Here is a 27,600-nt window from a genome sequence, read left to right on the forward strand (position 1 = left end):
CGGCGGATGACGCCACTGTTTTCTCGCCCGAATGGCGATGATTAATGGTCACGCTATCAACCATTTGGTGGACAATTCACGCCATTGATCGTCTCGGATTACACATCATGTCCTAGTGAAACACTTATTAACCTAATAGTTTGTGTAAATACATATTCAATGAGTAAATTCACTGCATCATTCCGCCAACGAATACCATGTCTTGAGAGCAAGTTCGTGCTACCTTAGTTTATCAGACTACCTATGTATCATCGGCAACAGAACAGCTTGCCTGGGTACTCAAGTTCTTGTCATATTATGCGTGTCGAGACGAGGAATCAATGACTTCAATCATTTCACAATATACCTATATCGTAATGGACAGGCTTCAACACATTTGGCGCACAAGACAAGACGATATCCGAACGATCGTCCTCTCAGTCTCCGTATCGATTCTCACAAGCCTGGCCTTTTCAGCCTACATAACCACTCGATCGAATGAAGAAGAACCTCTCACTCGAAGCAAGCCTTCTCCCGACCAAACCCAAAACCTTCCCTCCGAGCGAGACTCCCTCCCAATTCCACCCATCCTCACTGCCGCCGACCACCTTCACGACAACAAACACCACCTCCTGCTTTGCGCCACCGGCTCCGTCGCAACGATCAAACTCCCACTCATAATCACCACCCTCCTCACCCGCCATACTTCCTCCTCCCTCTCCATCCGAATCCTCCTCACTCCCTCCGCAGCCCAATTCCTCCAATCCCAATCCCCCGAACAGCCCTCCCTGTCCGCCCTCGCCGCGATCCCCGGTGTCGACGGAATCTACCTCGACGCCGACGAATGGCGGCGCCCATGGACCCGCGGGGCGAGCATCCTGCACATCGAACTCCGCCGCTGGGCGGATCTCATGGTCATCGCGCCTCTGTCCGCGAATAGCCTCGCGAAGGTCGCGGGCGGGATGGCGGAGGGATTGGTGGCGAGTGTGGTGCGCGCGTGGGATTCAACGGGTGAGATTGATGGGCCGAGGGAACTTGTCTCCGCGGAGGAGGGGACGGGAGGCTCATCTCGGGGGAGTTGGGCGAAGAGAATTGTGGTTGCGCCGGCGATGAATACGGCTATGTGGGAGCATCCGGTGACGAGGAAGCATTTGGCGGTCTTGGAGGGGGAGTGGGGAGTCGCGAACGGAGGGTGGATTGAGGTCCTCAGGCCGGTGGAAAAGACGTTGGCGTGTGGGGATACGGGGAGTGGAGCAATGAGAGAGTGGAAGCAGATCGTTGATGTGATTGAACAGCGATTGGGATTGGTGGATGACGACACTGAGGATCTGGGAAAGGCTTGAAGGCAACCAAAACTTCACTTTCTCTCGTAACGTGGCAGCAGTATCACATTTACGACAGTCAAGGTATGGGTATCGTCACAAAACAGTATTGACACACGAATTTCTCCTCCTGCACCTTCGCCTGCGCCTTCGCCTGCGCGGCGTCCCGATTTGCGCTCGTCGAGCGATCAAGAAGTAGCAATTCGAGACTTGCGCTGAAAAATAGACAAGCCACAAGAACAATTCAGAAGTCACCAAAGCAAGACGAACGCAAAGCAACCTTTCACAGATTCCTCCTCAGGGTACTCCCCGATCGCAAGAGTCGTGCTGCTCACACTTTCCATCGATAAGGATCGCTCTCGCCGCTTCGGCTCGGGTGCATAGCGCTATCCGGGCGGGCAAGGTGCGAGAACTGCGGGTTGGTATTCAACGGGCCCGAGATCTCCGGCGAGTGGTTGGCTTGGCGCATGCCACCAGAGAACGAGGAATTGATGGGCAACGGCGGCGCCAGGCTCATACGGCTGCGGCGGGAGTTGGCGCCGAGGAAATTGCCCCACATGGTCTTCCGGGTGCAGGCGGTGTTGCGGGAGTACTTGCTCGTGGGCGAGATGTTGCCGGGCTCGAGTCTGTCGGGAGAATCGCTGCGGTTGTGGTAGGATGGCAGAGTGGGCTCAGGGCTGCGGTCGCCGCCGAAAATTCGGAAGGAGCTGCCTTTGCCGCCGGGAGGTGTCATAGGTTGAGAGATGTACGTCTGTGCGAGAACCGGCGCGGGTGGAGTGCCCTTGTAGCTGCTGCTCTCTTGGATAGGAGTCTTGTACTCAGCAGCGCCGTTGGAGCGGACCATGCGAGCGTTGATGTCCTGTTTGCGATCGCGGAAAATGAAAGTCTGTTCGGAGGCGATGTCAGTCAGGTTCGTGTCAGGTACACATTTCGAATTACTTACGGCGAGCAAGTTCAAGTGTCCCAAAATGAAGATGAGGATGCCAGAGGAGATGACAATCTGCCAGAATGCAAGTCCGAGGTGTTCAACACTTCCAGCATCCTTGTTGAGATTGCCCATGACGGTGATACCAATGACAATCATAGCGATGGCAAGCGTGACCAGGCCATGTCTCGGGCTGAGCAACGGCCAGTAACGTTCAAAGTAGAGAGGGAAAACACAAAGCTCCGACGCGATAAAGAACACTGCAAAAGGATTATCAGCACGCCGGAAAAGGATGAAGAACGCGGGAGTTTGCCTACTGCTAGAGATGGCCGTAATCACATGGCACAGGGCGTCGAAAAAGAAAAGATGAGTCGTAACGGACGTCTTGACAAGCATGACGATGCTTGCAGTGATGACGGCGAGGAAACTGATGATGTTCATGACGCGCAGGCCGTTCAAAATGATGTAGCCAGGGCCGGCCAAGGACTTGCTCGACAACGCCATCCTGTCGGTCTTTTCGTTGAAGGTGGTGGAGGTTTTCGGGAATCGGGCAGAAACGGCTTGAAAATGACGAGCTTCGAAAGGAATGTAGAGCAGTCTGATGTATATTGCTTTTAGTATCTCCACTCCAATTGAATCATTCGCCCTCTGCAACTCACTTCTCAGAAGGCCAGAGTCGTAAGAACATGTGCCAGCGGTATTGACCAGGTCGCGTATGGGATAAGTCTGACCAGCAGACTTGCTACGCGATTTTGTGGCAGAAAAAAATGTGTCGTGAGTGAGAGACGTGAGACAATCGAATTTGACGACGATTGCAGATTTGTTCAGTGGGAAAGCAACGGCGGACGTGTTGTGGGATGATACCGATCAACGGCAATCGAATTAATGATTGTAACAAACAGTAGCGAAGAGAGAGGAAGACAAAGAGATGATTCCAGACCACACAGTGGTAGGAGGTGCAAAGGACAAACAGAACCAAAGGAAAAAAAAGGAAAATAGTGACTGATGAAGATCGAGAGAAGAGAGAGAGGCAAAGCACTTTTCAGAGGAAAATGGAGACACTATCAATTGTTCACGAAGCGCCTAGCCATCAATTGTCGTGAATGTGGACGTGATCCATGAATAGGACCTTGTGCTATCTTCCGTTCTATTGACCGAGAATGCCATATGGTGGAGAGGGTCCGTGACCTCGCACATGCTTGTTGTTCTAGTATGGTCTTTCCATTCCTCGTATGATTGATGCGCGTGCGATTGACGCACAGAGGTCGGAGAGGGCGCGAAGATACCACGCGATGCTTGATGTCTTGGCTCGTTCATCCTGAGACTATCCGATGGTGGTGACAGAACGGTAGTGGACATTGGTCCCGCGATACTGGCCAGCAGGGGTCAACATGGGGCAGTTCAGAAAGCATCATTGGATCAGGACGTCTTAAACACGCCGGCGGCTGCCTCTGTCAAACATGGAGCAGACCGGGGAAGATATCGCCTTGTACCCGTGGACTGTTCTGACACTCAATGCTGGGTGTCGACAGATGAGGTGTCGTAGGGTGTCGGGCCTGTGCGAGGGCAATGATTGGCTGAGAGACTCTCAAAGAAGAGCACGAGAGCTCGAAGCGCGCGTTTCATCTTTTGGGCGCTTCCAACGTTCGCTCTTTGTTCCGCTGCTTTATGGCTGATTAAGCGGGTTTCATCGCGACACTACAGTACAGCGAAACAATCCACGGAGCATTGCATAGAAGATTATAGGTCTAGATGTATCTCGGATTCTACTCGAGCGATAATGATAGCATTCCTAGCGGATTGTGCATCCGAAACTACTATGAGCAACACGATAGGTGCAAGACGATGATGTGGTGGGCAGAACCTATGTTTAACGATTCTGGTCACCACACGCTATCGTCGGTCTGGCCCGCTCCGACTAAAATGCTAGTAACAAATATATCGTTCCAGCAAGGCGGATTTCTTCACCAGCTGGTGTCAGACCCAAAAATCGCGCTGAGGGCCACCGATATCGTTGCTTCTTTTCAAGCCTGGCTGTCAGCCTCCCAAACAATTCTGCCAATCCCAAAAGACCATCGTGAGAGCGAACAAATAGACCAACCAAGGCAGTATTGTACCGTTGCGGCAAGTCCGACCTTAAACAGACCCCAAGAAAGAAAGTAAAAACCCTTTACAAACATGGCCCGTGGCAATCAACGTGACAAGGCCCGTGAAAAGAACCAAAAGGCCGCCGCCGGAACGGTAAGACAGAATATCGTCACCACCTGGACACCATCACACAAGCAGCAAGAACGAAATTTCCTAAACGAACCGAGCAATCATAAATGGGCTGATCGGGGAGAGAAAACTCGCTGATCCCGAATTTTCCGACAGAAACATAAAACCACCGCCACCGGCTCCGAGCAGGCCCGGGATAAAGAGAACGTCGCGGCGATTATGCGTGCGAAACAACAGGCCGGTAAGTTAATTTCTTAGCTACGACGGGGCAGAGCATAGAGGGATTGTGTGCTGACAAGCGATCTGGTGTAGCTGAGGAGAAAAAGGCCGCGGAATCTGCGGCTAAGAAATGATGGTCGCAAGCAAGTGAATATGACGAAGTAGTTCTGTGCGTGACATGAATGACGGCAGATTTGTGGGCAGATTGGGTCTTCTTGGAAACGGCAAGAATACAATTATGATTGGGATATGTAGGAGAGGGGGAATTGATTGAATAACAGCAATTCTTCCTTCTTTGAATCGCTCATTTTGGAGTAGTCTTTTGAAATGTACCCGACACCTTATGATGGACCGGAACGGTGTCCACGGCTAGTTCTACTTGGTGGTTTAAGGATCTGGATGGGCTACATCTCATAATCCTCATCGCCCGTGTCCGTAGGAACTTGTCATTGGACGTGATTTTCATCCTGCCCACTATGAAAGTGAAGGAGACGGACTGGAAGAGAACATAGAGTGGAAAACAGATCATACTAGACATAGGAATTCAAATTCTGTATAGCAACACTAAGGGATAATTGACAAACCATGTGATAGCAAACACGAGTATTGCCTGCATTCCTGCTGGACGAGGTGACCGCACCCGCAAGGGGCTTTCCATGTTAGAGGCTTCTCGGAGAATGTCCGCGAATAGTCCATTGGCCTTCCCTCTGCCCGTTGCCTATGGTGTGAAATTTCGGCAGACGCTTGTCGGACTGTTTGATATGGCCTTGATTTCGATCTTCGTTTGTTTCCCTCGTTTCACACTACCCCACCGAACTTCCCTTTCACTCTTCCTTTCTCTCGCTCACATACGAAATTTACGTCGCACATACGCAGATTCCAAGAAGTATCTCGACGTCTCACGGGCTGCGTGGCTCGATCATCTTCGTAATCATCCACATTTCTGCAGGTCGCCGTGGCTTCCTGCAAGGTTTCCTTGGTGACCCTAGCTCACTGAGGTTTCATGGGACTGTTCACCCGCTCAGAAGAGGAGGTATGCGATGAGGAAAGAAAGCAGGCACAGCAGAGCAACGATCTGGACCGAGACACCACCGGCCGCGGGCGCCTGTTGGAGTGTCTTTGTGGTGCCCGCCGAAGAAGATGAGCCGTCGGACTTTCGCTGTCGTAGACCGGTCTGCTCGGCAGCTTGTGTCTGGAGTCGCGAAATGGTGTCCTTGGCCTCTTTCAATTGACGCTCGAGGTCAGATTGGCTGATACCGGTCGCATTGGAGATGGCCGCAGTGGTGTTGCCAAGCAGAGTTGAGTCATCGGATCGTGCACCACTCTTCTCATCGAGCTGACGAGCGGGGGTTCGCTGAGGCGTAACAGGCGCAGGCGAGGGAGAAGAGTATGCTGGTGGTTCATCCTCTCCGCTGTGCAGGAGACCGTTGGTGGTCGGTGCAGCACCATTGGCAGGCAAGAATGTCACGCGGATCTTCTTCTCTTGTATCGAGCTCTTCGCGCTCTGTTCAATGCTCGCCCAGATTTGTGCGACGTTAGCGCCAGTGTCGAGTTCGCGAGAGATGCCAACGGACTGCACGAGGAACTTGTCGCGGCAGCGGGCGTCAAGCGGTGGGTCCTCCTTCATAGCCTGCAACAGGACCTGAACTTCGATGTTTCCGCCCGGCTCGATGCGGCCAGAGTTGGGTCGCACGCAGTACCTGTACATCATCATTGATCAGCTCCTTCTCCGTCAAGCTAGATTGAACACGATGCGCATACTGTTTGGGAGCAGTGGTCTTGACCTTGAAGGCGACAGGGTCGGCGTGAGGGTTCTGCAGGCGCAAAGTCTGGGAGACTTCATTGTTGAAAGGTCCTATCAGGCAGCAAGATGTGAGTATTTGCGTTTCGTCCCGGCTTTACGATTGCGCACAGCGCCCTTGCCGGGTACACATCGTCGAGAGTACTTACGTCGGAAACCCAACTCAACGGGATCGAGTTCGACAGACATTGTGAGGAGTGTATTGGATTTCTAAGCAATGGCAAGAGCAGTAGTGATGATGTAGTCGCAATGGAGGGTCGTCCGCAATGATGGATGTATTTGTAGGCTCGAGTTTAGTTGGCACTCTGACTGAATGTGTCCTCAAGAAATAGTTGTGGTGAAGTTGGGGTGGTGTAGGCTGAGGCGTAGGCAATGTGTTGAGTCGGCGGCGGTGGTGGTGGTGATGATGGTGGAATAGGCCGACGGACCATCTGTCAGAAAGTTCCTCGGTGTTTGGTCGTCCCAGCCCGCAGATTTCCAGTGCAGACAGACTGAGCGGCAGTACTGTATAGTCCTGTACTAGTCAACTACAGTACTGTAGGCTTCTGCAGCTCGCTTTGGGCGCCCGGGCGAAAATGATGCAGCTTCTTAGCCCACTTTCCCCGGGCGGGATCATTGATTGGCCTGAGCGCACGATTATGATGAGGCAGGGCAGCGACGCACAGAAGCGGGCAGTGTTGCCAGTGACGTGAATCGATGTACTCCAGGGTTGTACTGTACTGTACTCGATATCATCCCAAGTACATTTTGCAGTGTGTGCGTGTGTGCTTCTATCATTCTGCACTGTAAGCAATGCACCCGTGTTTGCATATAAAACCTGCAAGAGGGCAGACCTTGTACGATAACCGGCAGTGCTGCGGCCTGGTCATTGTATGGTGCTGTGTCGTATATACCTTGTTACCTACGTAGGTAGTGGGCGCTTCTCTATTTCCGACGCCTTGTCATCCTTACCTAAGCAATTCACGTCACTGGCCCGCCACCATATACGGTAACACCATCATTACCATCACCATTCTTCAGCTTGCACATTCCTCTGATTGCCGATTCAGACCAGTTATTGCGTCCGTGTTCCCTTGAACAAGCCTCGGAACAAGTGTCCCGTCGTTGGCATTGCACAAATCCCACTTCAGCAAGATATTATCTTTCAATTCGTTCAGCCACTGCAAGTCTGGTACTTCACGGAACCTTCAAAACGCGCTCAACTTTTTATCCCCACCTCCGCCAGTCGTAATGGCAGGAGATCTCGAACAGCTCGTCGACATGGGCTTCGACCGAGAGAAGTCTGTCTTGGCTCTCAAGAAGGGCGGCAACCTCACAGGCGCCATCGATTGGTTAGACAAGAATGCTGAGACGTCACTTGAGGAGCTACAAGCTGCCGACCAAAAGGACGAGGAAGAGAATGGCCCCGCTTTAAAACCTGGCGAGCAAGCAAAAAGCATGGTCTGCAATGAATGTCAGAAGAAGTTTCGATCCATGGCACAAGCCCAATTTCATGCCGAAAAGAGCGGGCACACAGATTTCGCGGAGTCAGCAGAAGAGCTAGCACCATTGACAGAGGAAGAGAAGAAGCAAAGACTAGAAGAGCTCAGAGTAAAGCTTGCGGAAAAGCGTGCTGCGCAATCTGCGGAAGATAAGCTCGCCCAGAAGCGCAACGAGGAGATCCGCAAGAAGCACACCAAGGAAGCAGATGACGCGAAGGAAGTGCTACAGCGTAAGGAGCAAATCAAAGAGGCGCAGAAAAAGAAGCAGGAGAAGCTAGATGACATTGCCGCGAAGAAGCGCATCAAGGACAAAATTGAAGCGGACAAGGCAGCGCGCAAGGCCAAAGCCGACGAAGAGAAGCGCATGCGGGAGAACCCAGCAGCATACAACCCCGGTGCGCCTTCAGCACCTATTGCAGGAGGAGCAGCGCTTGCTGCGTCTCAGGCTGCGCCTAAAGCGAACCATTCCGAAGCTCGTCTACGCTTGAGTCACCCGGGAGGCAACATCATGGCAACCATGCCTGCGGAGACGACCTTGTTCGAAGTAGCGCACAAAGTCAAAGAGGACAGTGGATTTGATGTTACAAAGTTCACGCAGAACTTTCCTAGGAAGACCTGGACCACGGAAGATTTCGGTATCACACTCAAGGAGGCCGGGCTGGTCCCCAGTGCAGCGCTCATCGTGGGTTGAAGTGGATGAAGTGAGCGAATGGTTGCGGCGTTGCCATACGTTTTGATGCATTAGAGCGAGGAGTTAGAGAGATCGTTGGATGAAACGACATGACGCGCGGATGATTCTGAGGAGCGATGACACGGCGCAATGAACGGAATTGTGCTTCATGCGGGATGCTCGGACCAGTGGCGTTGGGTTGAATTTGCGAGAAGCGTCTGTGATCTGGCGAAGCGTTCATCGCTGCTTGTAACATTAGACGATCAAACTCAAGCCTGACCAGGCGTCAGTGCTTTTGCGCTGAGATGAAAAGCATGGACACGCACAACTGATCGTGAGAAATGAAAATCATTATTCAAAAGACCGCATTGCCTCTACGTTATCGTCATACCGCGCTCGCGGTCTTCGCCTTTTTGCTCTTCTTTGCAGCAGGCGCTTCAGCAGCCTTTGTCTTTCTCTTGACAGTCTTCTTCACCGTCGTAGTCACAACACCCGACTCTTCCTCCTCCACTACCGTCGTCGTTTCCTCCACAACAGCAGGACCGTTTTCATCAACCGTGACTTTGCTCTCCACGGTCTCTTCCACAACCGTCTCCCCAGCCTCAATAGCCTTTGGCTGAACCGGCACACTGCTAACTTTCTTCACCTCCGGCATCTCGAACTCATAACCAAGCTCCTTCAATTTCTCACTCTTGTCCTTCCTCCTGTTCTCCTCCCTCTCCACCCGCTGCTCCCACTTCTCCCTCTCCGCGCCACGGCGCAGATGTGACCGCTCGATGCGGTTTCGAGGCATGATGCGCCCGCCCTTGACGCTGCGTCCGGCCTTCCACATCTTCTCGTTGACCGCTTCAGCGGGGACCCGGCGCACTTGCATGATGTGGCCGAACAGGAGGTATTTATCCATGGTCTTAACGACGATGTCAGCGACGGCGCCCGATGCGAATTCGATGAAGGCGTGGTGTTGACTCTTGCCGGTGCGCTTGTTCCGCGCGAGGCGCAGGTTCTTGATGGTGCCGAATTGGGAGTAGTAGGCGCGGAGTTGGCGCTCGAAGAAGCCGTGCGGGAGTCGACCAATGTAGATTGTGCCGGGGGTATTCTCGGAGTCGTCCTCGGGGGCGGCACCTTTGGAGTTGCGCTTCTTCTTGTCTTTGGCGGGAACTGGCGGTGCAGGCAGTGTGGCAATGTCAATGCCCTGGTCCTCCTCCTCTTCCTCGTCACTTGAGAATCCGGCAAGGAGAGCAGCAGTCTGGTCGGCAGTCAACTCGGTCTCATTGTCGTCCTCTTCCTCATCTGCGACTGTCTCGGCCTCGGCTGCTTTGGGCTCAGATTTGGATGCCTTGCTCTTTGCAGGTTTTGCGGCCTTCTTAGTTTCAGTTTTGGCGAGCGCAACTTCATCCTTTGGCGGATTCGCTGGCACTGCGATTGACTTTGTAGGCTTCTTCGCAGGTGCAACAGCAGGGTCGGGTTTAGTCTTCTTGAGCGCAGATTTTAGAGGCTTGACAGCTTCTGGCTCGGGCGCGCTCTTAGGTGCAGATGTCTTCGCTTTTTTCGCAGCAGGAATGACATTGTCGCCTGACTTGCGCTTCTTTCCCTTTGTGTCGGCCGACATATCGCTTCAATTTTTCGAAATTTGAAGAAGTAGAGGATGTGTGTAGTACATAGCAAGAACAGATTTGCCGTCCTCCTGGGCTGCTGGGAACTTTTTTCTTCTGGGCGATCCAGCACGCGGAATTTGGGCCGTGCACGGCTTCGCTGGACAAAATGCGCCCTGCAGTGACAGAATGTGCAGCATGGTCACTGGCACGCGAGCGCGTTTCTCGAGAACATGATTATTGAAACACACCTAACATTGAACGATCAATTTTCTGAATCCTGAATACAAGAATGACGGGCGGTTATGGGGCTGACGATAAGTGGGACGACTCCGAACTTTTGAACGACTGGAATCAAGCACTCGAGGAATACAAGGTTTGTCCACTACATTACTCATTCTCAAGCCACCGGAACTGACCATCTGCCATAGAAATACCACAGCTTAGCCGTAAAAGGAGAGAAGGTCGATGCAGCGGACATCGTGAAACAACAAGAACCAGCTGCAGAGACTACGAATGACGATCAAAATTTGGACGCTCCATCAGTGCCGCAGTATGCAGGATCAACACCGTTGAATTTCACCGCTGGACCTGGTGGCGATTCGAACGCAGCGGAGAACGTTCATTCACAGTCGTCATCAGGTGCGTTTCCAGCACCACCTGGTATCCCGACTATTCCACAAGCATTGCTCGGCTCATGTAAGTGTCCCATGTAAATATTCCTTTTCGACGGGAGATGCTGACGACTCATAGCGCAAGATGAAAACATGAAGAATATCATGATGTCGTGGTACTACGCTGGGTACTACACGGGTCTCTATGACGGACAGCAGAAGGCATATGCAAGCATGCAAGAAGGCAAATGAAGCTGACCTCGGCTCTTTGAACTAAAACCGGACCTTACTTGTACCTGAATTGGCCGTCGAGCAGATGGGCCGACAAGCGTGACTGGTTGTAATCAAGTAAGTTCAAACTTCTCCCTTTCGGTCTTTGGCGCAATGCCGTGATGCGCGATGTTTCTGGTCGGTTGGCGAGTGAAGTTGTTATACAGGTGGCTGATGTCGCCAAGCTGTATAATACACGAGCCAGCTCAGCAGTTGTGCTTCATTGAGGGCCACTCCCGAACATAATCAGACAACGGGCAGGGCACAAAAGGTGATGTGTGCTCATTTAAGCCCTGAGCACCTGCAATATGGATACAGCACACTATCTTCACGAAACCCGATGGCGATATTGTCGTACGACGCTCGTAATTTTTGGATGAGCTCAAACAAGAACGCCGATGTACTCGGCCTTACCGCCCGGCTGCACCAGCTGCGGCCACTGCACAAGGAACCTGTCCACAACTCGCAGGAGCAAAGTCCCTGACAAACTCAATTTCTTGACCCGAGCCCAAGACTCAACATAGATGGTCCGCATCTTGCCACGGGAATGACAACCCCCGACATCGAAGAATCGCAGGATGATTGATGCGAAGATCATGATCGTGGCCGTTGCTGGGCCATTGCAAATGATCAAGTCGGGGAAGTCGAGCTTGGTGGCATTGGCGCTGGTGCCGCTGCGACCAAGGAGGACTGAAAGGCATGAAAGAAGACATCGTAAAGAGCTGAAAGGTGCTGTATAGAGTGGTTGATGGATCCTCCTTGCACGAGGAATAATGTGCACATTGTACGAATCGGAATTGCTTTGAATCGAAGGTTCCGATTTTGACTTTGCGATTTCTCCTTGTCGTTGGCTCGCTGCTGTAGTCTCGAAACTTCTTACTCGCTCGGCGGAGATTGTATCACCGGAACTCACAATCCATGTGCGATGTGTGAATCGATCCCAATCTAATCGCAAGTTGGCATTTTCGTTGGAGATGGCCCTTTGGAGCATTGCGATCATCTCGGCTGTGTGACCACCGCTTCCAAGGACGACTAGTAAATGGATGGGTTTGTCGACATCTTGCCCTTTTGCTTTTACAGGCTTTAGTCGATCTAAGCTTAGAATTGTTGACAGTCGGTACACAGACAACAGCAGCACTGCCGTCGCAGTGAAGGCTATCGCTAGCAGGAGGGCAATGATCATGATGATGACATTTGGAAGAATCAACTAGTGGTGACTGTTCTGCAGTGGAGGTTATGGTACTATATATTGTTCCTGTTTCGCGTGTACCTGGTGATGACTTTTCCACATCGGGCTAGTGACTTCGATATGCTCAAGCACAACCCTATCATTTTTCGACGTCGTTCGTGCTTCACAAGGGAGACATCATGATCAACTTTTCCTTTCTCATGATGAAATTTCAAGAACACTCAGATGCTCGACTGATGGGATCCCTGCTTGTTATGGAGATTCCGAGCAGTCCGAGTTCGGGCACAAATGAGACTAAGTACAACACTTTTGCAAGCCTCATGTTTACTTCAACCTAGTTCTGCCTGGACTTCCAACGATCACGCCAATACTGTCTCTTTGCTCAACCACAAAACCCAATTCTGCGACGTCAACTAATGCTGAACTTCTTTGCACTTACTTGTGCATGTCAAAGTCCAAAGAAGATCTCTCTTACCAAATGAAACACCAGCTGTAGCCGTCGAACTATGACGCGAAGACAATGCACTTGTTCAAGTCTCAGTTTAGCCAGAGTGGGGATACCAGCAAGTTTAAGAGGATTGTTCTGTACCCAAATCCTGTGCTTGGTGCGACGGGAATCAAAAAAACAATGGAGATTGTTTTCAAACAGCTTTATGCCAAGCTTTCGAAGGCCCTGCATGTTTTGCATGAGCCTGAAGCAGGAAGATGCCACCTTCCTCGACCTGGCGTCCGGTTCATATTGGACAACCAAGTGTCGAATATGGTTTCGTCGCTCAGGAAGAGTGTTGTCAAGAAAATGTTTCAATCTGTCAACCCGCGTGAAAGCGAAGACGTTCTTAGCGTAGAAGATCGGCAAAGCTTCTCTTTCAAATTGCCTGTTGACTGCGAATACGGCCAGCAGATTCGGGACAGGCAAGGTGTAGGTTTGAGGATTCGCGCCTTCATCGTTTCTCGGGTATAATCTGATGAGCGCTGGTCCGCGATTGACGTATAGATCATAGGCGCCATGCATGTGGACCTCGTGTTCGGGGAAAGTCAAGACCATCTCCAATATCGCGATCCTGAGCTCGCAGGGTAAGGTGCTAATAAGATCCTGATGTTTGGCAGAAGCACATTCTCTGGGGGAGTGAAGAATCTTGTGTAAAAACTGGCGGACCCTCGGTACGTCTTCTACTTGATGGAAGTGCCGATGACATGAGTCCCTCCCTACGGCAGTGAGAGGTTTAAGGTATAAGGCGTCGTCCAAGTCCATGTGCAACGGCGATTGAATTCGCGCCGCGTCCGATGCTCGTGCGAATCGAAAATTGGACATCCACCATTGTTCAACTTCAGTCAGAAGCGTTGGCTCATTGCGCCTCATAACGAGGCAAATAACAGCAACCTCCACATCAGTCCAAGGCGGTCGCTCTTCAGCCTTGTACCACAGTTTGATGATCTGTTCCACTTCATCGCGCAGCTTGTCAAGTACGTCCGAGCCCAGGTCGATCTTCCGCCAAAGCTCGACCATGATACCGTGCCTGGAACAAAGCGCTTGTGCAAAGTGTAAAACGAGTGGTGGAGGCGAGAAAGAAGAAGAAGTCAGCTTGCAGCCTACTTGGGTACCTGGGTATGTTAAAATACAAGAGGTTGCAAGGTCGTATCTCAATTGCATGTGACTCCTGTTTCGGGGAGATTCGGGGTAAGGGGTGGTGCCTGCCATGAGAGTGAATTCCATTTGTAAGTTTTTTGCATTTGCACATGCTCCGTTACACAAACACGCTCTCTGAAACACGCAGTATGTCTCGTAACGTCTCTGATGTCACTTGATTTCCGGTAGACTGACTGGCCTTGCTGCCCGAATAAAGTCACGAAGAGGCCATATGCCCAATAACATTATGTTCAGTCTAGCTCATGAACAGGCCTTAACAAAGAAAAGCACAAAAGGCGCCGTAACACAATCCCAATCAAGTTACATTGTCTCGGAGCAGTGTCTTGAAGTGGCCAAAGGCCAATGCCGCTGCTCAGGGGCCACGCTTGAGGCTCTTGTGCTTCTGGTCGACTTTCGACGAAGCGCTCACGGCTTTGCGCTTCCTAGGCAGCTCCTTTGCTTCCTCGATTACCTTGGGCAACATCATCTGGGCCAGATGTGTTCGATATGTTGGACAATCACCATGAACGTTGACCTCTTTGATCCTGATAGAAGCAAGCTCTGAGATTCCGGGCAACACGAGTGGATTCTTCTTGAGTAAGGTCCCAAGGTAATTCGAATTTCCGCTCCGATATGAGTCATAGTAGCTAAAGGATTCGTCGAGCTGGATGTTGAGTGTTTTGAGGGACTTCATGGTTTGCATGACCTTGAACCACTTCCGTGCATGTTTCGCCTCCTTTTGCATTGGACGGTAGTTTATGACCAGATGTTTGATGCAATCTCTTCGAGCTGGTGGCGTGTGCTTCAGAAATCTACTTAATTTCAGCATGTCAGGACATACGAAGATGTTCTTTCCATAGAATATCGGCATCGACTCTTCGTAGAATTTCTTGCTGACTGTCAGCAGTGCTAGAACCACTGCAGCCGGTCGTGTTAAGTGAGTTCCTGGGTGAGAGAACTCGCCACCGAGTGGCAATGCGTTGCGCGAGGGATGGCCTTGCACTTCTCTGTCCCTGACTTTCACCACACTTCCTGAGAGATTTGTCTCAAGTTGCATCACCACTTCGCTATTTGGAACCGCCAGCACTAAGTTCAGAATCATGACCCTGAGCTCAACCGGGATTGCACTGATAAGATCTTGTTTGCTTGCTGAAGTACTGTCGTTGCTTGAATGTAGCAACTTGTGCAAAAAGAGTCGGATTTGATGCACGGGGGCCTCTACAGCCAACCCATACCTCCATCCAGTGCTGACGCGGTGAATTGGTGCTAGGCCTCGCATCGCAGATGTAGCGCGCACGGAGCGTATGATATTGAGTAATCTTCTATCTTTCACGCACCATGCAAAGTTGGACTTGAGCCACCGTCTCAGCTCGAAGAGAGATACTGGGCCTCGGACGATCAAGCACATGGTTAATAGCTCAGCATCGGACCAAGGAGGTGAAGTACGTGAAGAAACCCACGGTCGCAAGAGCTCTTTGACTTCCTTACGCAGCACCGCGCCTTCACCCTCACGGAAATCCATGCTGTAGCGCCACAATTCTTGTCAAGTTGAGGGACTGAAGTACGACGTGACTGTGATGTATTGTCGAATGTTGGTCGAATACTGGAAGAGAACGAGATCGACGAAATATGGACGAAGCAGGCATTTGAGCTGCTGCCGACTTATTTATGGTAACGCCAGCAGGAGAGAGAGTGCATTCATGTGCAAGCCCGCCGCTTTGCCAAAGTCTCATCTGCATGTGACAAAGTTCACGGCAACTTTGAAACTTCATATGTCAAGAGACGCAGCAAAAATGCCACACCTTTGCCCTTGCCGTGTCCTGCAACAGTGACAGATCCCGGAGACACAAATCGACCGTCAATAGTGCGGAAAGCGATTTCGACCTGCCGGGTCTGCTGTGAGAAGATGGGGCCAGGGCTACCAGGTCGCATGGAAGACATATCGCCGACTTTGCCAGCATCGACCAATTTCCATTTCCCCTCAAAGGTGACTCGACACTCTTCTGCAGCGGCGTTGCAGCACAGTACTGTAGAAGTATCCCACAAGCGACCAAGAGCACGACCGGCGCGCAGGATTCTATCAGATGGCCAAGTGTCCCAATCGATGCGACCGTCTTCAGGTGTGATCTTTGGCGCGTGTTTAAGCGAAGGGGACTCAACTTCACTTTTGCGTGTGAAAGCTTCTGGAGAAATGAACAGGCCTTGATCTATTGTTTCTCGCAACATTGCCGCACCTAGAGGGCCTAGCTGAGTCGCGAGATCTTCTGTGGTGCATTCCTCACCTATTTCGATACCAGGTGAAGGCGTCTGATCGAGAATCATGCCGTGGTCAAATTCCTCGGGATGCATCGTTTGCACGGTCACTCCGGTATAGCGTCGACCATCAAGTATGGCATGTTGAATCGGCGCTGCTCCACGCAAGTCAGGCAGCATTGACGGATGAACATTGAGGCCACCGTATGTGGTGCCATTGAGGATACGTGCCGGCACCAACAAGCCGAAGGATACTGCAATTACCAAATCAAAGGGTGACGGCGGTTTCCAACCAGTGAAGGTATCGAGATGATGAATCGGCAGATCAAGTTCTCGGGCGACTCCCTTGATCGGCACTGTGACCTCGAATAAGCGTCTCGAAGCGCAGTCTCTTTGTTCGGAGTGACCAACCTTCTTGAATCTGCTTTAGACCACGACCGACACGCTTGTCAGGCCTACAGACGACATCGATCGATGCAATTTTATCAGGCTTCGATACCCTGAGATCTTGCACCGCGCGCAGGGAGTCTATGCTGAACTTGTCTGCGCCACAGAAAAGGATGCGCAAGCCATTGTACCCTCGGTCTTTTGACGCGTGATTGAATGATCGATAGTTTTGGCGACACAGGAAAAGTCGGCATGCTGCTGGGAACGCCACCCAGGGTCGTCGTGCAGAAGAACAGAAATTCATCTTCGGGTCTTTCTACATTTTTCATCGACAGTTGATTACGATGAGCATCATCCATACAGGAATTCTGAATGAACTGAGGGGTTTCCTGAGAAACGTAGCAATAGATTCATAATTCTAACGTACCTAGGTAGGCATTGCGACGGCCATTGCAGTCGTGCAAAAGTTCGTGTACACGGAGCGACGATCGCGGTCGCGTCTGAGCACTTCCGCCGCCGCTCTACTGTTCCCGACACACTCCCAACCGTAGCTTGCTCACGCCAAACGACACAATTATGACAACTGCACTTATTGTCTTGGTGTCAAAAGGGCCCAATAATGAGGCGGTTCATTGGCATATGTTCTCCGCCGACATCCTATGCAGCAAGCACACCTGGACAAGCTCTTGTTACGTGGCGGTCAAACTCTCACCAAATTGTCACTGTGACATCATGAAATTCAAGTGACGCGCTGAAGACGCGCGAGCTCATCACTTTTACCACGAGCTCTCACTCACAGCATGTAGTAGGTACGCATGCTCATATCGGGAGGGGCATTGCTATATGTATTTAGAAAGATCCTGTACTTCAGCAAATATTCGATTATAATCCATTCACTTTTCTGTTCTACCACCAGAAAGTAGCCACTCCAACCATGTCCTCCACAAAGTCACCGTTCCAAATTGGTATGATACGAGCTTGATAACCAGATAAGGAGCGTTATCGTTTGTCGGAAACTGACGATCTCCATAGGCTGGCAGCCCGAGGTTCAGCACCAACCGCTCCCCGGCAAAGAGTCTGATCTCGACCCTCAACCTATCTACGACCATGTTCCCACCTGGGATGGTGGCTCCAAGCTCTACCAAGCCGCCGGCAAGCTCGAGGGCCGCAAGGCTGTCATCACCGGAGGCGACTCTGGCATTGGTCGCAGCACAGCCATCCTCTTCGCCATGGAGGGAGCCGATTCCTTAATCGCCTACCTGGAAAGCGAGGAGAAGGATGCGCAAGAGACCAAGAAGCAGGTTGAGAAATACGGCCGCAAGTGCTTCCTCTTCCCTACCGACTTGAGGAAGAAGGAGAACTGCGATAAGGTGATCGACGAGGCGCTGCACAAGCTCGGCGCGGTCAACATCCTGTTCAACAACCACGCCTACCAGATGATGAAGGAGACCATCCTGGAGATCTCCGACGAGCAATGGCTCAACACGTTCGACACCAACATCCACCGTGAGTTGCACTTTGTAGTCCGCGCACTAGAAATAACATACTAACTCGATCCTTTCACCAGCGTTCTTCTACCTCTCCAAAGCCGTCCTCCCGCACATGAAGCAAGGCGACACCATCATCAACAACGCCTCGATCAACGCCTACATCGGCCGACCAGATCTCCTCGACTACACCAGCACAAAAGGCGCCATCGTCTCCTTTACCCGCGGTCTCTCCAACCAATTCGTCGGCAAAGGCATCCGCGTCAACGCCGTCGCCCCCGGCCCGGTCTGGACACCACTGATTCCGTCCACCATGACCGACAAGGCGATCAAGGAGTTCACCGCCCCGTGCGGCCGCCCTGCACAGCCCAGTGAGATTGCGACGGTGATAGTTTTCCTGGCGAGCACGGATAGTAGCCAGATTAGCGGACAGACGATTCACCCTAACGGTGGCACTGTTGTGAACGGCTAAAATGTTTGCGAGGCGATCAGCTAACGTTAACGTTGAGGCTGATGGAGGAAACATGTATGAAGTTCATGATTGATATGATAAGAAGAATGACGCGATTCAATTTACGACGAAAAAGTTGTAACGAGATGTAGCTCTGCAATTCCATTCTCATGCTGTGCATGAAGCATTCCGAGATCAACGAACAAATCCATGGAGACTTTCGAGACTCAAATCGCGCTCACGTGACGTCATCAATCATCTGTTGAGGTGCTGAACATTAATTCTCATTCCGCCAGTACGACCATTGATCACAACTCTTATCATGCGATTCTTTTTCTGATACGTTCCTCATTCATGGCTACAGAGAGACGGATTGAATGTATTGCATTCCTCATCGTGATGTTACATATCACCATTGGTCTGCAATCAGCAGCATCATTTTCTCCACCCATGGTCATGTTTGCTCATCACAAACATGACTGAACACTAGCAGTGTTCGCAAGCTGTGCCCGTTTTGCCGTACTGCTAATCTTCTTATCAGTTTCCCTTCGCAGTAACCTTCCTCAAGCAAGCAATCATCATAATGGTCGTCATCATATAGCATAGTACATTCACATATTCCCAAATCGTGCATCGAGCACATCACTTCGCCGGCTCCGGTCGTCACCTAGTTTTTATCGCCGCCTACTTGCTTGCCGAAAGCAGCATCTGCCCAGCGGCCGGCTTCGTCGTCCTCTTCTTCGACACTCATCATGGTGCCTGTGGAGCTAGCGGTGCTCATCTTCTCGAGACGCAGATCTTCGGCGTTCGGTCCGTGAATCTCTTCGTCGTAGAAGACGGCCTCTTGCGGGTCGATGGCTTCGAACTTGGTCTTGAGTGGGGAGTGACCGGCGGCGGCGGAGAAACTGTTGGTGCGGCGGCGGGGTTTGGTTGGGTTGTAGGCATAGTCCTCGAGCTCGGAGACGCCGGGCGTGCCCCTGTGAGAGAGTTGCGTCAGTGGACGAGTGCAAAAGATGACAATGATGACATGGAACACTTGTGGTGAATGGAAAAGTAGTGAAAAGGTGGGTGATCAAGAACAACATGACGGTGCGGGAAGAGGGGACAAGTGGTGATGAGTACGGCGTGGGTATATCAGAAGCCGAATCTTCTGGATGAAACAGTGAAGGGGTTCGATGGGAATCAGAGTCGCGATCTTACCAATTGCCTTTACCACCACCCTGCTTCTTGCTGACAATCTGAGCGGTTTCGGTGTAGTTGGCCTTGCCGAAGAAACGCGGGAGATGTTCCTCGGGCGCAGCTGTGCCATTGGCAAGCCCGACGTGGTCACGGTCGGTGACTTTACGAGTGCGAGTCACTGATGGAAGAGAACGGTTGTCAGCGTCGTGAGCATGGTTGGATATCCTTTGAGGCGCCGTTACAGCGGGAACGATGACCCGGCATTGCGGCTTTGTGATGACTTGCTCAAATGCTACAATGCCTTGCTTGCGCAGCGATGTTACGAAGGGGACTTACTTGTGATGAGGGATGCTGGTTGTCAATGGGTTGTCTGGCTTGAAGAGAAGTAGCGTTTTGCACTCTGTCGCAAGACGTATGGAGACCTTTATACTGGAGACTGACAAGGGGGATTTGAGATGGGAGACGGAGGATCAAAGATGATTATCGAAGTCAGAAGAAAAGTTGTTGTATCATTACAATCGACAGGAGTCAATGAGGAGCTAAGAGGAGGTTGTTGCGTAGTGATCAATGTGAATGGTGATTGGAGCGAGACGTTGAAGGTCTTGCTCGATTCGTCCCCGTGATCGCGTGACTGCGGACCCTGGGTGATGCCACAGCTGCGCGGAGAGAGGTAGGGATGTTGGGATAGAGATGGACTCTAAGGAGGAAAGAACGTCAAAAGTAGGTAGGTTGGGGATGACGCAGGCCGCACTAGACCTTTGAGCTAAACTCAACGAGCGATCAGGACGATAGATAAGGTGGACATATACACACCAGGGAACCTGGGCAGCTAAGGGATACCGGGGAATCGGCAACTCTGATACGTACATTTCACGAGATATCAACGCTCCGAAGGTGGGCATTAACGTGGGTGAGAGCCATGAACCGCCAGAGTCATTCGAGATCCTTCGACTTTTCTCTCTTTTAGGACAACAACGAGTAGCTTTGATTACCGTGACCAACAGTGATCCTCTAGGTGATTCGGTTGTCTCGATCCGCGGCGAGCCTCCTCTTACGTATAGCACGACTGTGTAGTGCACGCGACCAGTCGTGGGCAGCAGCCGGGCAAGCTAGGTTAGTGACCACTCAGGTGCCCATTGTCTACCTACCTAGGTAGGTAAACGGCATTGTTAGCAAAAGTGGGGCTCTGCTCCTGTTCCGTGAAGCACCTGCGCAGTCTTTGTCCTCTCGTCACTTTACAAGTATTCAAATACCAAGGTATGCTGCTAATCATCATTCTTGGACTACTACCATCCTCGCTGCCCATGGCTCTCAGCGAGGAGAGGATCAATGTCTCCCTCGGAGGTGTGACTACCTAGGTACTCGGACTTTTGGAGCCTCTTTCGATACGCACTCCGCTGGCAATTAAGGATAAGACTAGAGTATGCCGAATCATTTCGGCAAGGACGACACGACGTCATGTGCCATTGTCCGCCATTGGCCATTTCGAGCACTCCTATCTTCGCTATCATGTTCAAACCCGCATGCCCAACATTGCTACTCTCATCAAGAAACTCCAATGCCCTCTAAGCTGTCGAGTTTCAACAGTCCGAAATCAATAACCAGTACTCATTAACCCAACCGTGCTATTCCTATCGATGCGAAGGGTTTCAGGGTGTGATGTGAGAGGCGGTACGTATGTGCCCCACTTGGGGCTCCCTCGGTAGCAACAGCGAAACCTGGGGTAAAATGAACCTTAATTTACTTGATGATGATCACGTGACGTTTTGCACGGGCCGGTCTCACCCTACCAGTGCCTCTACTCGACCCGACCAGGCGGCCTTCCATGGTTCTTGTGAGCATCTTCTTCACCAATCCTCGCCTGCTCAATCCTCTACATTGGAAAAGCACACCGATTATGAGTGTCGTCGCTTCGATTGTGAAGACACCAGTAACAGAGACAATGAATGCATCCGCCAAAATGGAGCAACACGCACGCACGCTACGTACATTGCATTGCAGGCAGGAGCAGGCTCACAGCCAGGACTGCTATTAATGACTGCGATGCTTGCACGGATCCGAGTGCACATGCACAGTTGCTTGTCGAGGACAATCGTCCGCGGATTCACAACCTGCTGTCCACTGGCTTGCCCCGCGCTCCGTACGCAGACGCACAAAGTCGTGGTCTAGCAGCAATACAAGAGACATCCCGACGATCAGACTGAACGTTCTCGAACATTCGTGCTCGCACGGCCGATGTACTGTATCAAATACGGGCTCTGCGCCTGGCTTGTGATGCTAATTCGAGATTATTTTTGTGGCTCCCTGTAGCAAATTTTTGCATTGACTTCACGTTTCCCCCTCGATTACTTACTAAACTTGCACGAAACCTCAGGAAAGCCTGTGTATCATGCATGGTGCTCGCTTGTAGGATGGGTCGAAATCTGCAATCACCATAGCCTCAATCAAACAACAGACGTTTGACGCTAAAGACTCCAATCAAACTTGGCACTCTCCACAGACCGCAACTAGACCCAATTAGTCGCCAAAACAGATCCTTCGGGTCCGAATTTAGGTCGCTTCGCAGAATCGTGGCCACCGACGTGCTCGAGCACACCACCAACTGTGTCATAAAAGTGCGAGATTCTCAAGGGAAAATATATCCGACGGGCAGATGTACATACCTAGGTACTGTAGTTTGTGCCAGGGCATGCAGCCGACGAGGGCTGAGACGCGACCGCTCTACAGACGACTACCGGACAGGGCCTGAAGTAGATATATCTTCGCCTCGAGAGTCGCATCTGCTGAACCGCTGCTTCTCCTTTGCGCACTCTGCTTCAGACATCGCGCTTCTCGACGACTCCCAGGTCTTACCACGAACGGGCCGTCGACAGCGTTTGCTCTTTGCGCGACTCTGCTTCTGTTCTTGTCAAACGTTGTAGCGAACGACTTGGGCAACTATTTCTTTTCGCCTTCCGATAATTCCGGCTTAACGTGGCGCGCTGGCACACTCCAGACCGTCAGCTGGACCACGCTGGCGACGGTCGCGTATAATGTAACACTGTTTCAACAAACCACTCAAGATGGCGTTTCATTCGCCAAAGAGGGTCCCGTCGTGCACTGTGAGTTTCCGGTCAAGCATCTGCCAAACTGTGATGAAAACTACTTACTAACCCAATAATGTTTCCCAGCCCTCCCTGTAGGAAGCACAGGAAGACAATCTTTCAACTGGACCGTTGACTACACCGGCCTAAGCCTGAGCGACTCGAAGACCTTCCTGTTCTGGGTCAACCACGGCGGCGATATCAGTGCGAGCTCCGGATATTTCAGCATCTCGCCTGCGCCGGGTACTGTTGTGTCAACGTCGACATCGTCGAGCGCGACGTCAAGATTGATGAGTGCCACATCCGCAAGCACCACGTCCACATCATCTACCGCGACCAGCGCTTCGAGCACGCCTGTCGCCGACATAGCCAACAACGGCTCAACCAGCAACGCCACGGCAGTGGGTGCCGGTGTCGGCGTCGCCGTCGCCGTAGCATTGATCGCCTTCGCCGGAATCCTCGTTTACTTCCTTCGTCGGCGAAATCAAAAGAAGGCGGCAGCCGTGCCGCATTCTAGCGCTGGCTACAGCAGCGTACCGGGCGCGGCCACCCTGCCTCATGACTACATGGGTATGCATCAGCACCACCATGCGCCTATTGAACTCCCCGAGAAGGAGCGGGCATATCATGAGGTCACAGCAGAGAGGAGCGCACAGGGGCAAACATATCATGAGGTCACGGCGGAGAGGAGGGCGCAAGAGCTCCCTTGAACGAGGAATGAGGTGTTTCGAAATTTAAATTTTCGGATTCGGAAAAATCAACGACAACAGAAAAATGCAGCGATGAAGAGGAATGAAGACAAACTCAGCGAGCTCTTCACTCTGCGCATCGAATCAAACCCCACCAAACCCTTGCACCATGTCTCCCTCGAACGCCAGTCTGCAACAAGAACAAATTCTCCAAAATCGGAAAGCAGCACGGGAAAGCAGCACTCCCTCAGAGCTGCACATCATTGTTTAACAACCGGACTTCCTCTCCGGGCTTGAACGCCGGCAGACCGATATACGGACAGCCATCGCAACGGAAGGCGTCTCCCAGCGCGCAGTTCCCGCACGAACCGACCTTGCCCTGCACGGTGAAATCCACCTCGGTGAGATCGGCGGCGTTCAGACGCGCGAGGTTCGCATCGGCTTCGGCGCGAGTGGCTTTATCTTCGGCGGCGAGACGCTCGGCAAGGCCGCAGCTGCAGTCTTTGCAGGCGCGTCGGCGCTTGGTGTTGGGTTTGCAGGCTTCGGCTGTAGATGAGAGCGAAAATTGTTAGTTATGGCTTTCTGCGGAGATTCGGGGAGTGAGGAATGTAAGAGAGGGCTTCAATCGAGGCTGTCGCACTGGATGTGTGCAAATTAGAAGGAAAAGGGATAATAGACTTACGAATGACGAGTGGCTTCTGTCGATCGGCCTCCGACAGGAGCGAATCGGGATCAATGCGGCCGGCGTTCTCCAATTGTTCGTCGCTAGGAAACTCCATCTCCTCGTCTTCGTCCTCGTAGCCTCCGTCCAACTCATCGTCATTGTTAATGAAGCCGACACCCGCTGGCGTCGAACGCAGGGGGCCGTTTTGAGTACCATTTGAGCCGTTCGTCTCTTTCTTCGCAATCGATGCCAAGTTGATTTCCTCGACGGCATTGGCTGGAACCGCCGCCGCCTGTGCCTTTTCGGTGCCGTTCGCAGCCTGCTTCCTCCTGTTTCCAAAATTCAATTTGACCGTCTGCTCGCTTCCAAAAGTCTCTGGCTTGACCATTCCGTTCGCACCATCCGCCACCAGGCCCGCTAGAATCGCTTCGGTCTGGTCCGCACTTGACTGCTGTTGGCCGAAACTGCCATCTTGCGATTGGAGACGCCCGCCGTTCTTGAGTGACTGAACGAGTTTCTCCGTGACTTCACGGTTGAGAAGTGGACGAGGTGCTTGGTTTGAGGCATCAACGTCGGTCAATAGAAGAATGAGGTCGTATGTTGATTTCGGGAGAGAGACTAGGCCTAGAGCCAGCCGGTCGAGCATCTGGATGTCGGTCGCATTGCGGTCGTAGGCTTGTGAGACTTGGGTGAGAACTTGGGGATGTGCGGCCACGGAGGCGGGCGCCAGTAGGAGTGTTCGTGGTGAGTTTGTCGTGGACTGTGCAACAGGTTTGGTGGGAAAGTCGAAGTCGGGAGTGTTGTCAATTACGACAGAGGGTGCCATGATTGCAGGAATCGCGATCAGTACAAAGAAAGTTTATTCCGCGTTCGAAGGTTGCGTTGGTCACAATGTTGTCTGTTAAGGCTTTGCGAACGGCAAAAGAGAGATAGTCAGAGCGCAGCACGCGTGAGAAACGAATTGAGGAAGGAAAAGATTCTATATCAGTGTTCAGGTGATTGGAGCAAGTCGGCCCACTCTTTAGTGTGTCTTATCAATCAAGCGAAGAAAAGTTCGTCCGCGGAGCAACGCTGCGTGGGCTATTGTGAGTGAGTAATCCACCATCATGCTCTGGTGATAATCCACCCGCGCGCAGCGCTGTAATTCGCATTCCGACTACGTCAATTTGCAGCCAATTTCATTGCCCGCCTCCGTTCAATTCGCCGCCAATACGCGGGGTGAGCGAGGCCGGAGCGATTCCAGTGGCGGGCCAGAATCGAGTGGACCCCTGATTTCTTCCGTCGTGATTATGTGATCGTTTGCATGGATTTGCCCCGGATGGGTCTTGCGGTTGCTATATTTGCTCGTTTACTCACGGATATTTCTCACAGATGGATGCAAGCTGCAACAAAGGTCTGGAATTATACGTCAATGTGCTTGTTCATAAAGAGCCTATATTGCATAGAAGGGAACCTTTTTGTGCTGTTAATAAAATGAACGGATCGAACACCCCGTCCTGTCCTCCAGGGCTGCGGTTGTCCCTGGAAAGCGCGCACGCGACAGATCTTGGCAGCTATGGGAAACTCCAGCTGGTTACAACGCCGCGTCAGGAAGGTATAGCGACGGAAAGTCGGGTCCTCGAAATAGGTTGGACAGCGCATCAGACACGCTGCGCTGGCGACCATTCCCATCGCATTACGATTGAGTGATCGCAATCATGTTGTCGGCGAAATACGTCCTCGGCCTGGCCTTGGCCATCGGTCAGGCTCAAGCGCTGTACTTCTACATGGACGGCACGGCACCCAAGTGTTTCTACGAGGATCTTCCGAAAGACACATTGGTTCTGGGTGCGTCGAAGCGGAATGCAAATCCGGCAGTGAGAGACCTTGTACTGACAACAGTGGAACCCTTCAGGCAACTTCAAATCTTCACACTGGAATGAGCAGAGCAGGAATTACGTCCTCAGATCAGACATTGTAAGCTAAGCGAACCGCATTCGCACTGAGAAGCTGTGAAGATCACTAATCGCGATCGACCTGCCACCTCCAGGGCATCCGCATTACCGTTGACGAGACATTCGATAATGATCACCGCATCATCAACCAAAACAGCGGCGCCGAAGGCAAATTTACCTTCAGCGCTGCCGACGCCGGCGAACACCGCATTTGCTTCACTCCAATGGGCGGCCAACACACCAGCGGCTTCCTCTTCTCCGGTTCTCAAGTTGGCGGTATCAAATTCGAGCTGGACATGATCATTGGCGAGACCTCCAAAATCGAATCCAACGACAAGTCCAAGATCAGCGAGGCAGTTCAAAGGGTCATGGATATCAATGCTCGGTTAGCGGACGTCCGTCGTGAGCAGGTCTTCCAGAGAGAGCGCGAGATGGAATTCCGGGACCAGAGCGAGACCGTCAATGCGAGAGTGGTGCGCTGGACCTTGATTCAGCTGGTAGTTTTGGGAGTAACTTGCGCCTGGCAGTTGACTTACCTACGAGCTTTCTTCATCAAGCAGAAGCTCACTTGAAGAAGATATGTTGTAATGCTGGAGTTACCATTGGGAATGAATCTAATCTGGCTTTTCTCAACATTCCCAAAACTCTGCGTGCTGACTTGGAATAATATCAGTGCATCACATACGCTTTGAAAGAAGAGCTGACAGCGTGATACAGCTAGTGCATACCCTGTCTGCCATCTTCGCTGTATTCTACGTCTTCACCATTTAAGCGAGATATGCTTTTGCACTACGCACCATTTTTCCTATCCATGCAGCCGCTCCTCACATAGCGATCGAATCCCTGTGCCATTATTGATTTCACGCGATACTTTTTCAGAAAAGCATGCCGCCTAGCGTCGCCATATTCCCAGTCTACAATTGGCACGAGTGCCTCCAGTACTGCAGTATAGGGGTGGCGACTTGCTTTCATAGCAAGGGACATGCTGTGAGTGACCTGGCAGGTATCAGAACCGAGGCTAATTGAATCTGGCACGCAATCTGCACCGACTCAAGTCCTTCGCCAACGTACCACAGGAGCTGAGCACATGATCGCCGTGAAGTATTTCCCACCCTATCAGCTAATGCGATGGCAACTACCATTAGCTCGCAGTCACATGCAGTGGCTTTTCCGAGAAGCAAGAGCTCGGATTTGCTGACAGCCTGGCGATTTTTGCTGTCGTGCTGGTCACTTTCCACACTTGTCCCACATCGGACCATCCTCCGATCCATACTTCTTTTTACGCTGGTTAGTACGCGCCAGCAACGTGTGCCTTCTCTTTTACAGAATTCACAGTGCGCTTACAGAACGACCAATGGGAACAACACTCAAAGTCATTTTGCTCGGAGGCGCGCCGACCCTCCAATAGATTTACAGAGGGTGTTGTTTCGCAGCCATCATGTGAACCGGTGTCTATCATTGACCACTGCCCAGAAAATTACAAATAGAGGTATGATATTCGGTCGTCGCTCTGCCAAACATCAATCAGGTTTGTGCTACGAGAACCGGTTCAACTCTTCCAGTGGCG

At 51.8% G+C, this 27,600-nt stretch overlaps 14 protein-coding genes across 14 annotated transcripts; 5 read left to right on the forward strand and 9 right to left on the reverse strand.

The window, feature by feature from the left end:
- Window positions 1-587: 587 nt before the first annotated feature.
- Window positions 588-1,286, forward strand: K489DRAFT_307992 (flavo protein; the record flags this gene model as incomplete). Its single annotated transcript, XM_033600607.1, has 2 exons — window positions 588-1,016; window positions 1,068-1,286. Coding segments are annotated over 2 exons (648 nt in total), but the record flags the coding sequence as incomplete, so codon positions are not given.
- A 191-nt stretch (window positions 1,287-1,477) lies between these two features.
- Window positions 1,478-3,111, reverse strand: K489DRAFT_54082 (uncharacterized protein). Its single transcript, XM_033608705.1, has 4 exons — window positions 2,886-3,111; window positions 2,544-2,824; window positions 2,245-2,486; window positions 1,478-2,187 (listed from the first exon to the last, which is right to left on the reverse strand). The coding sequence occupies exons 1-4, from the start codon at window positions 2,912-2,914 to the stop codon at window positions 1,633-1,635; spliced, it is 1,107 nt and encodes a 368-aa protein (XP_033457378.1). The 5' UTR covers window positions 2,915-3,111; the 3' UTR covers window positions 1,478-1,632.
- Window positions 3,112-4,418: 1,307 nt separating this feature from the next.
- Window positions 4,419-6,652, reverse strand: K489DRAFT_390345 (VAMP-associated protein; the record flags this gene model as incomplete). The annotated part of the gene is made up of 4 exons (XM_033606594.1): window positions 4,419-4,490; window positions 5,744-6,362; window positions 6,424-6,517; window positions 6,613-6,652. The coding sequence occupies 4 exons, from the start codon at window positions 6,650-6,652 to the stop codon at window positions 4,419-4,421; spliced, it is 825 nt and encodes a 274-aa protein (XP_033457379.1).
- Window positions 6,653-7,693: 1,041 nt separating this feature from the next.
- On the forward strand, window positions 7,694-8,635 carry K489DRAFT_412303 (uncharacterized protein; the record flags this gene model as incomplete). The annotated part of the gene is made up of 1 exon (XM_033607917.1): window positions 7,694-8,635. The coding sequence occupies one exon, from the start codon at window positions 7,694-7,696 to the stop codon at window positions 8,633-8,635; it is 942 nt and encodes a 313-aa protein (XP_033457380.1).
- Window positions 8,636-9,263: 628 nt separating this feature from the next.
- Window positions 9,264-9,713, reverse strand: K489DRAFT_292800 (RNA-binding domain-containing protein; the record flags this gene model as incomplete). The annotated part of the gene is made up of 1 exon (XM_033600232.1): window positions 9,264-9,713. A coding segment is annotated over one exon (450 nt), but the record flags the coding sequence as incomplete, so codon positions are not given.
- A 785-nt stretch (window positions 9,714-10,498) lies between these two features.
- K489DRAFT_412305 (SMN family protein Smn1) lies at window positions 10,499-11,072 on the forward strand (the record flags this gene model as incomplete). Its single annotated transcript, XM_033607918.1, has 3 exons — window positions 10,499-10,582; window positions 10,638-10,905; window positions 10,960-11,072. 3 exons carry the CDS (start codon window positions 10,499-10,501, stop codon window positions 11,070-11,072), a joined length of 465 nt encoding a protein of 154 aa, XP_033457382.1.
- Window positions 11,073-11,091: 19 nt separating this feature from the next.
- K489DRAFT_383147 (glycosyltransferase family 1 protein) lies at window positions 11,092-12,281 on the reverse strand. The gene has a single exon (XM_033605525.1). It carries the CDS (start codon window positions 12,271-12,273, stop codon window positions 11,473-11,475), a length of 801 nt encoding a protein of 266 aa, XP_033457383.1. The 5' UTR covers window positions 12,274-12,281; the 3' UTR covers window positions 11,092-11,472.
- A 202-nt stretch (window positions 12,282-12,483) lies between these two features.
- Window positions 12,484-13,327, reverse strand: K489DRAFT_383148 (uncharacterized protein; the record flags this gene model as incomplete). The annotated part of the gene is made up of 1 exon (XM_033605526.1): window positions 12,484-13,327. The coding sequence occupies one exon, from the start codon at window positions 13,322-13,324 to the stop codon at window positions 12,728-12,730; it is 597 nt and encodes a 198-aa protein (XP_033457384.1). The 3' UTR covers window positions 12,484-12,727.
- An 809-nt stretch (window positions 13,328-14,136) lies between these two features.
- On the reverse strand, window positions 14,137-15,542 carry K489DRAFT_54285 (uncharacterized protein). The gene has a single exon (XM_033608706.1). It carries the CDS (start codon window positions 15,426-15,428, stop codon window positions 14,280-14,282), a length of 1,149 nt encoding a protein of 382 aa, XP_033457385.1. The 5' UTR covers window positions 15,429-15,542; the 3' UTR covers window positions 14,137-14,279.
- A 113-nt stretch (window positions 15,543-15,655) lies between these two features.
- Window positions 15,656-16,850, reverse strand: K489DRAFT_372849 (Formyltransferase; the record flags this gene model as incomplete). The annotated part of the gene is made up of 2 exons (XM_033603370.1): window positions 15,656-16,515; window positions 16,571-16,850. The coding sequence occupies 2 exons, from the start codon at window positions 16,848-16,850 to the stop codon at window positions 15,656-15,658; spliced, it is 1,140 nt and encodes a 379-aa protein (XP_033457386.1).
- Window positions 16,851-17,127: 277 nt separating this feature from the next.
- Window positions 17,128-18,678, forward strand: K489DRAFT_361962 (short-chain dehydrogenase/reductase-like protein SDR). The gene is made up of 3 exons (XM_033602644.1): window positions 17,128-17,511; window positions 17,579-18,052; window positions 18,114-18,678. The coding sequence occupies exons 1-3, from the start codon at window positions 17,481-17,483 to the stop codon at window positions 18,503-18,505; spliced, it is 897 nt and encodes a 298-aa protein (XP_033457387.1). The 5' UTR covers window positions 17,128-17,480; the 3' UTR covers window positions 18,506-18,678.
- A 175-nt stretch (window positions 18,679-18,853) lies between these two features.
- On the reverse strand, window positions 18,854-20,326 carry K489DRAFT_383152 (uncharacterized protein). The gene is made up of 3 exons (XM_033605527.1): window positions 20,000-20,326; window positions 19,685-19,841; window positions 18,854-19,461 (listed from the first exon to the last, which is right to left on the reverse strand). Coding segments are annotated over exons 1-3 (468 nt in total). The 5' UTR covers window positions 20,001-20,326; the 3' UTR covers window positions 18,854-19,151.
- A 3,064-nt stretch (window positions 20,327-23,390) lies between these two features.
- K489DRAFT_383153 (DUF689-domain-containing protein) lies at window positions 23,391-25,175 on the reverse strand. Its single transcript, XM_033605528.1, has 2 exons — window positions 24,118-25,175; window positions 23,391-23,981 (listed from the first exon to the last, which is right to left on the reverse strand). Exons 1-2 carry the CDS (start codon window positions 24,923-24,925, stop codon window positions 23,683-23,685), a joined length of 1,107 nt encoding a protein of 368 aa, XP_033457389.1. The 5' UTR covers window positions 24,926-25,175; the 3' UTR covers window positions 23,391-23,682.
- A 290-nt stretch (window positions 25,176-25,465) lies between these two features.
- Window positions 25,466-27,093, forward strand: K489DRAFT_383154 (uncharacterized protein). Its single transcript, XM_033605529.1, has 3 exons — window positions 25,466-25,926; window positions 25,994-26,055; window positions 26,129-27,093. Exons 1-3 carry the CDS (start codon window positions 25,797-25,799, stop codon window positions 26,603-26,605), a joined length of 669 nt encoding a protein of 222 aa, XP_033457390.1. The 5' UTR covers window positions 25,466-25,796; the 3' UTR covers window positions 26,606-27,093.
- The last annotated feature ends 507 nt before the right edge of the window (window positions 27,094-27,600 follow it).

The sequence above is a fragment of the Dissoconium aciculare genome, assembly GCF_010015565.1.
Source record: "Dissoconium aciculare CBS 342.82 unplaced genomic scaffold K489scaffold_11, whole genome shotgun sequence".
NCBI lineage: Eukaryota > Fungi > Ascomycota > Dothideomycetes > Mycosphaerellales > Dissoconiaceae > Dissoconium > Dissoconium aciculare.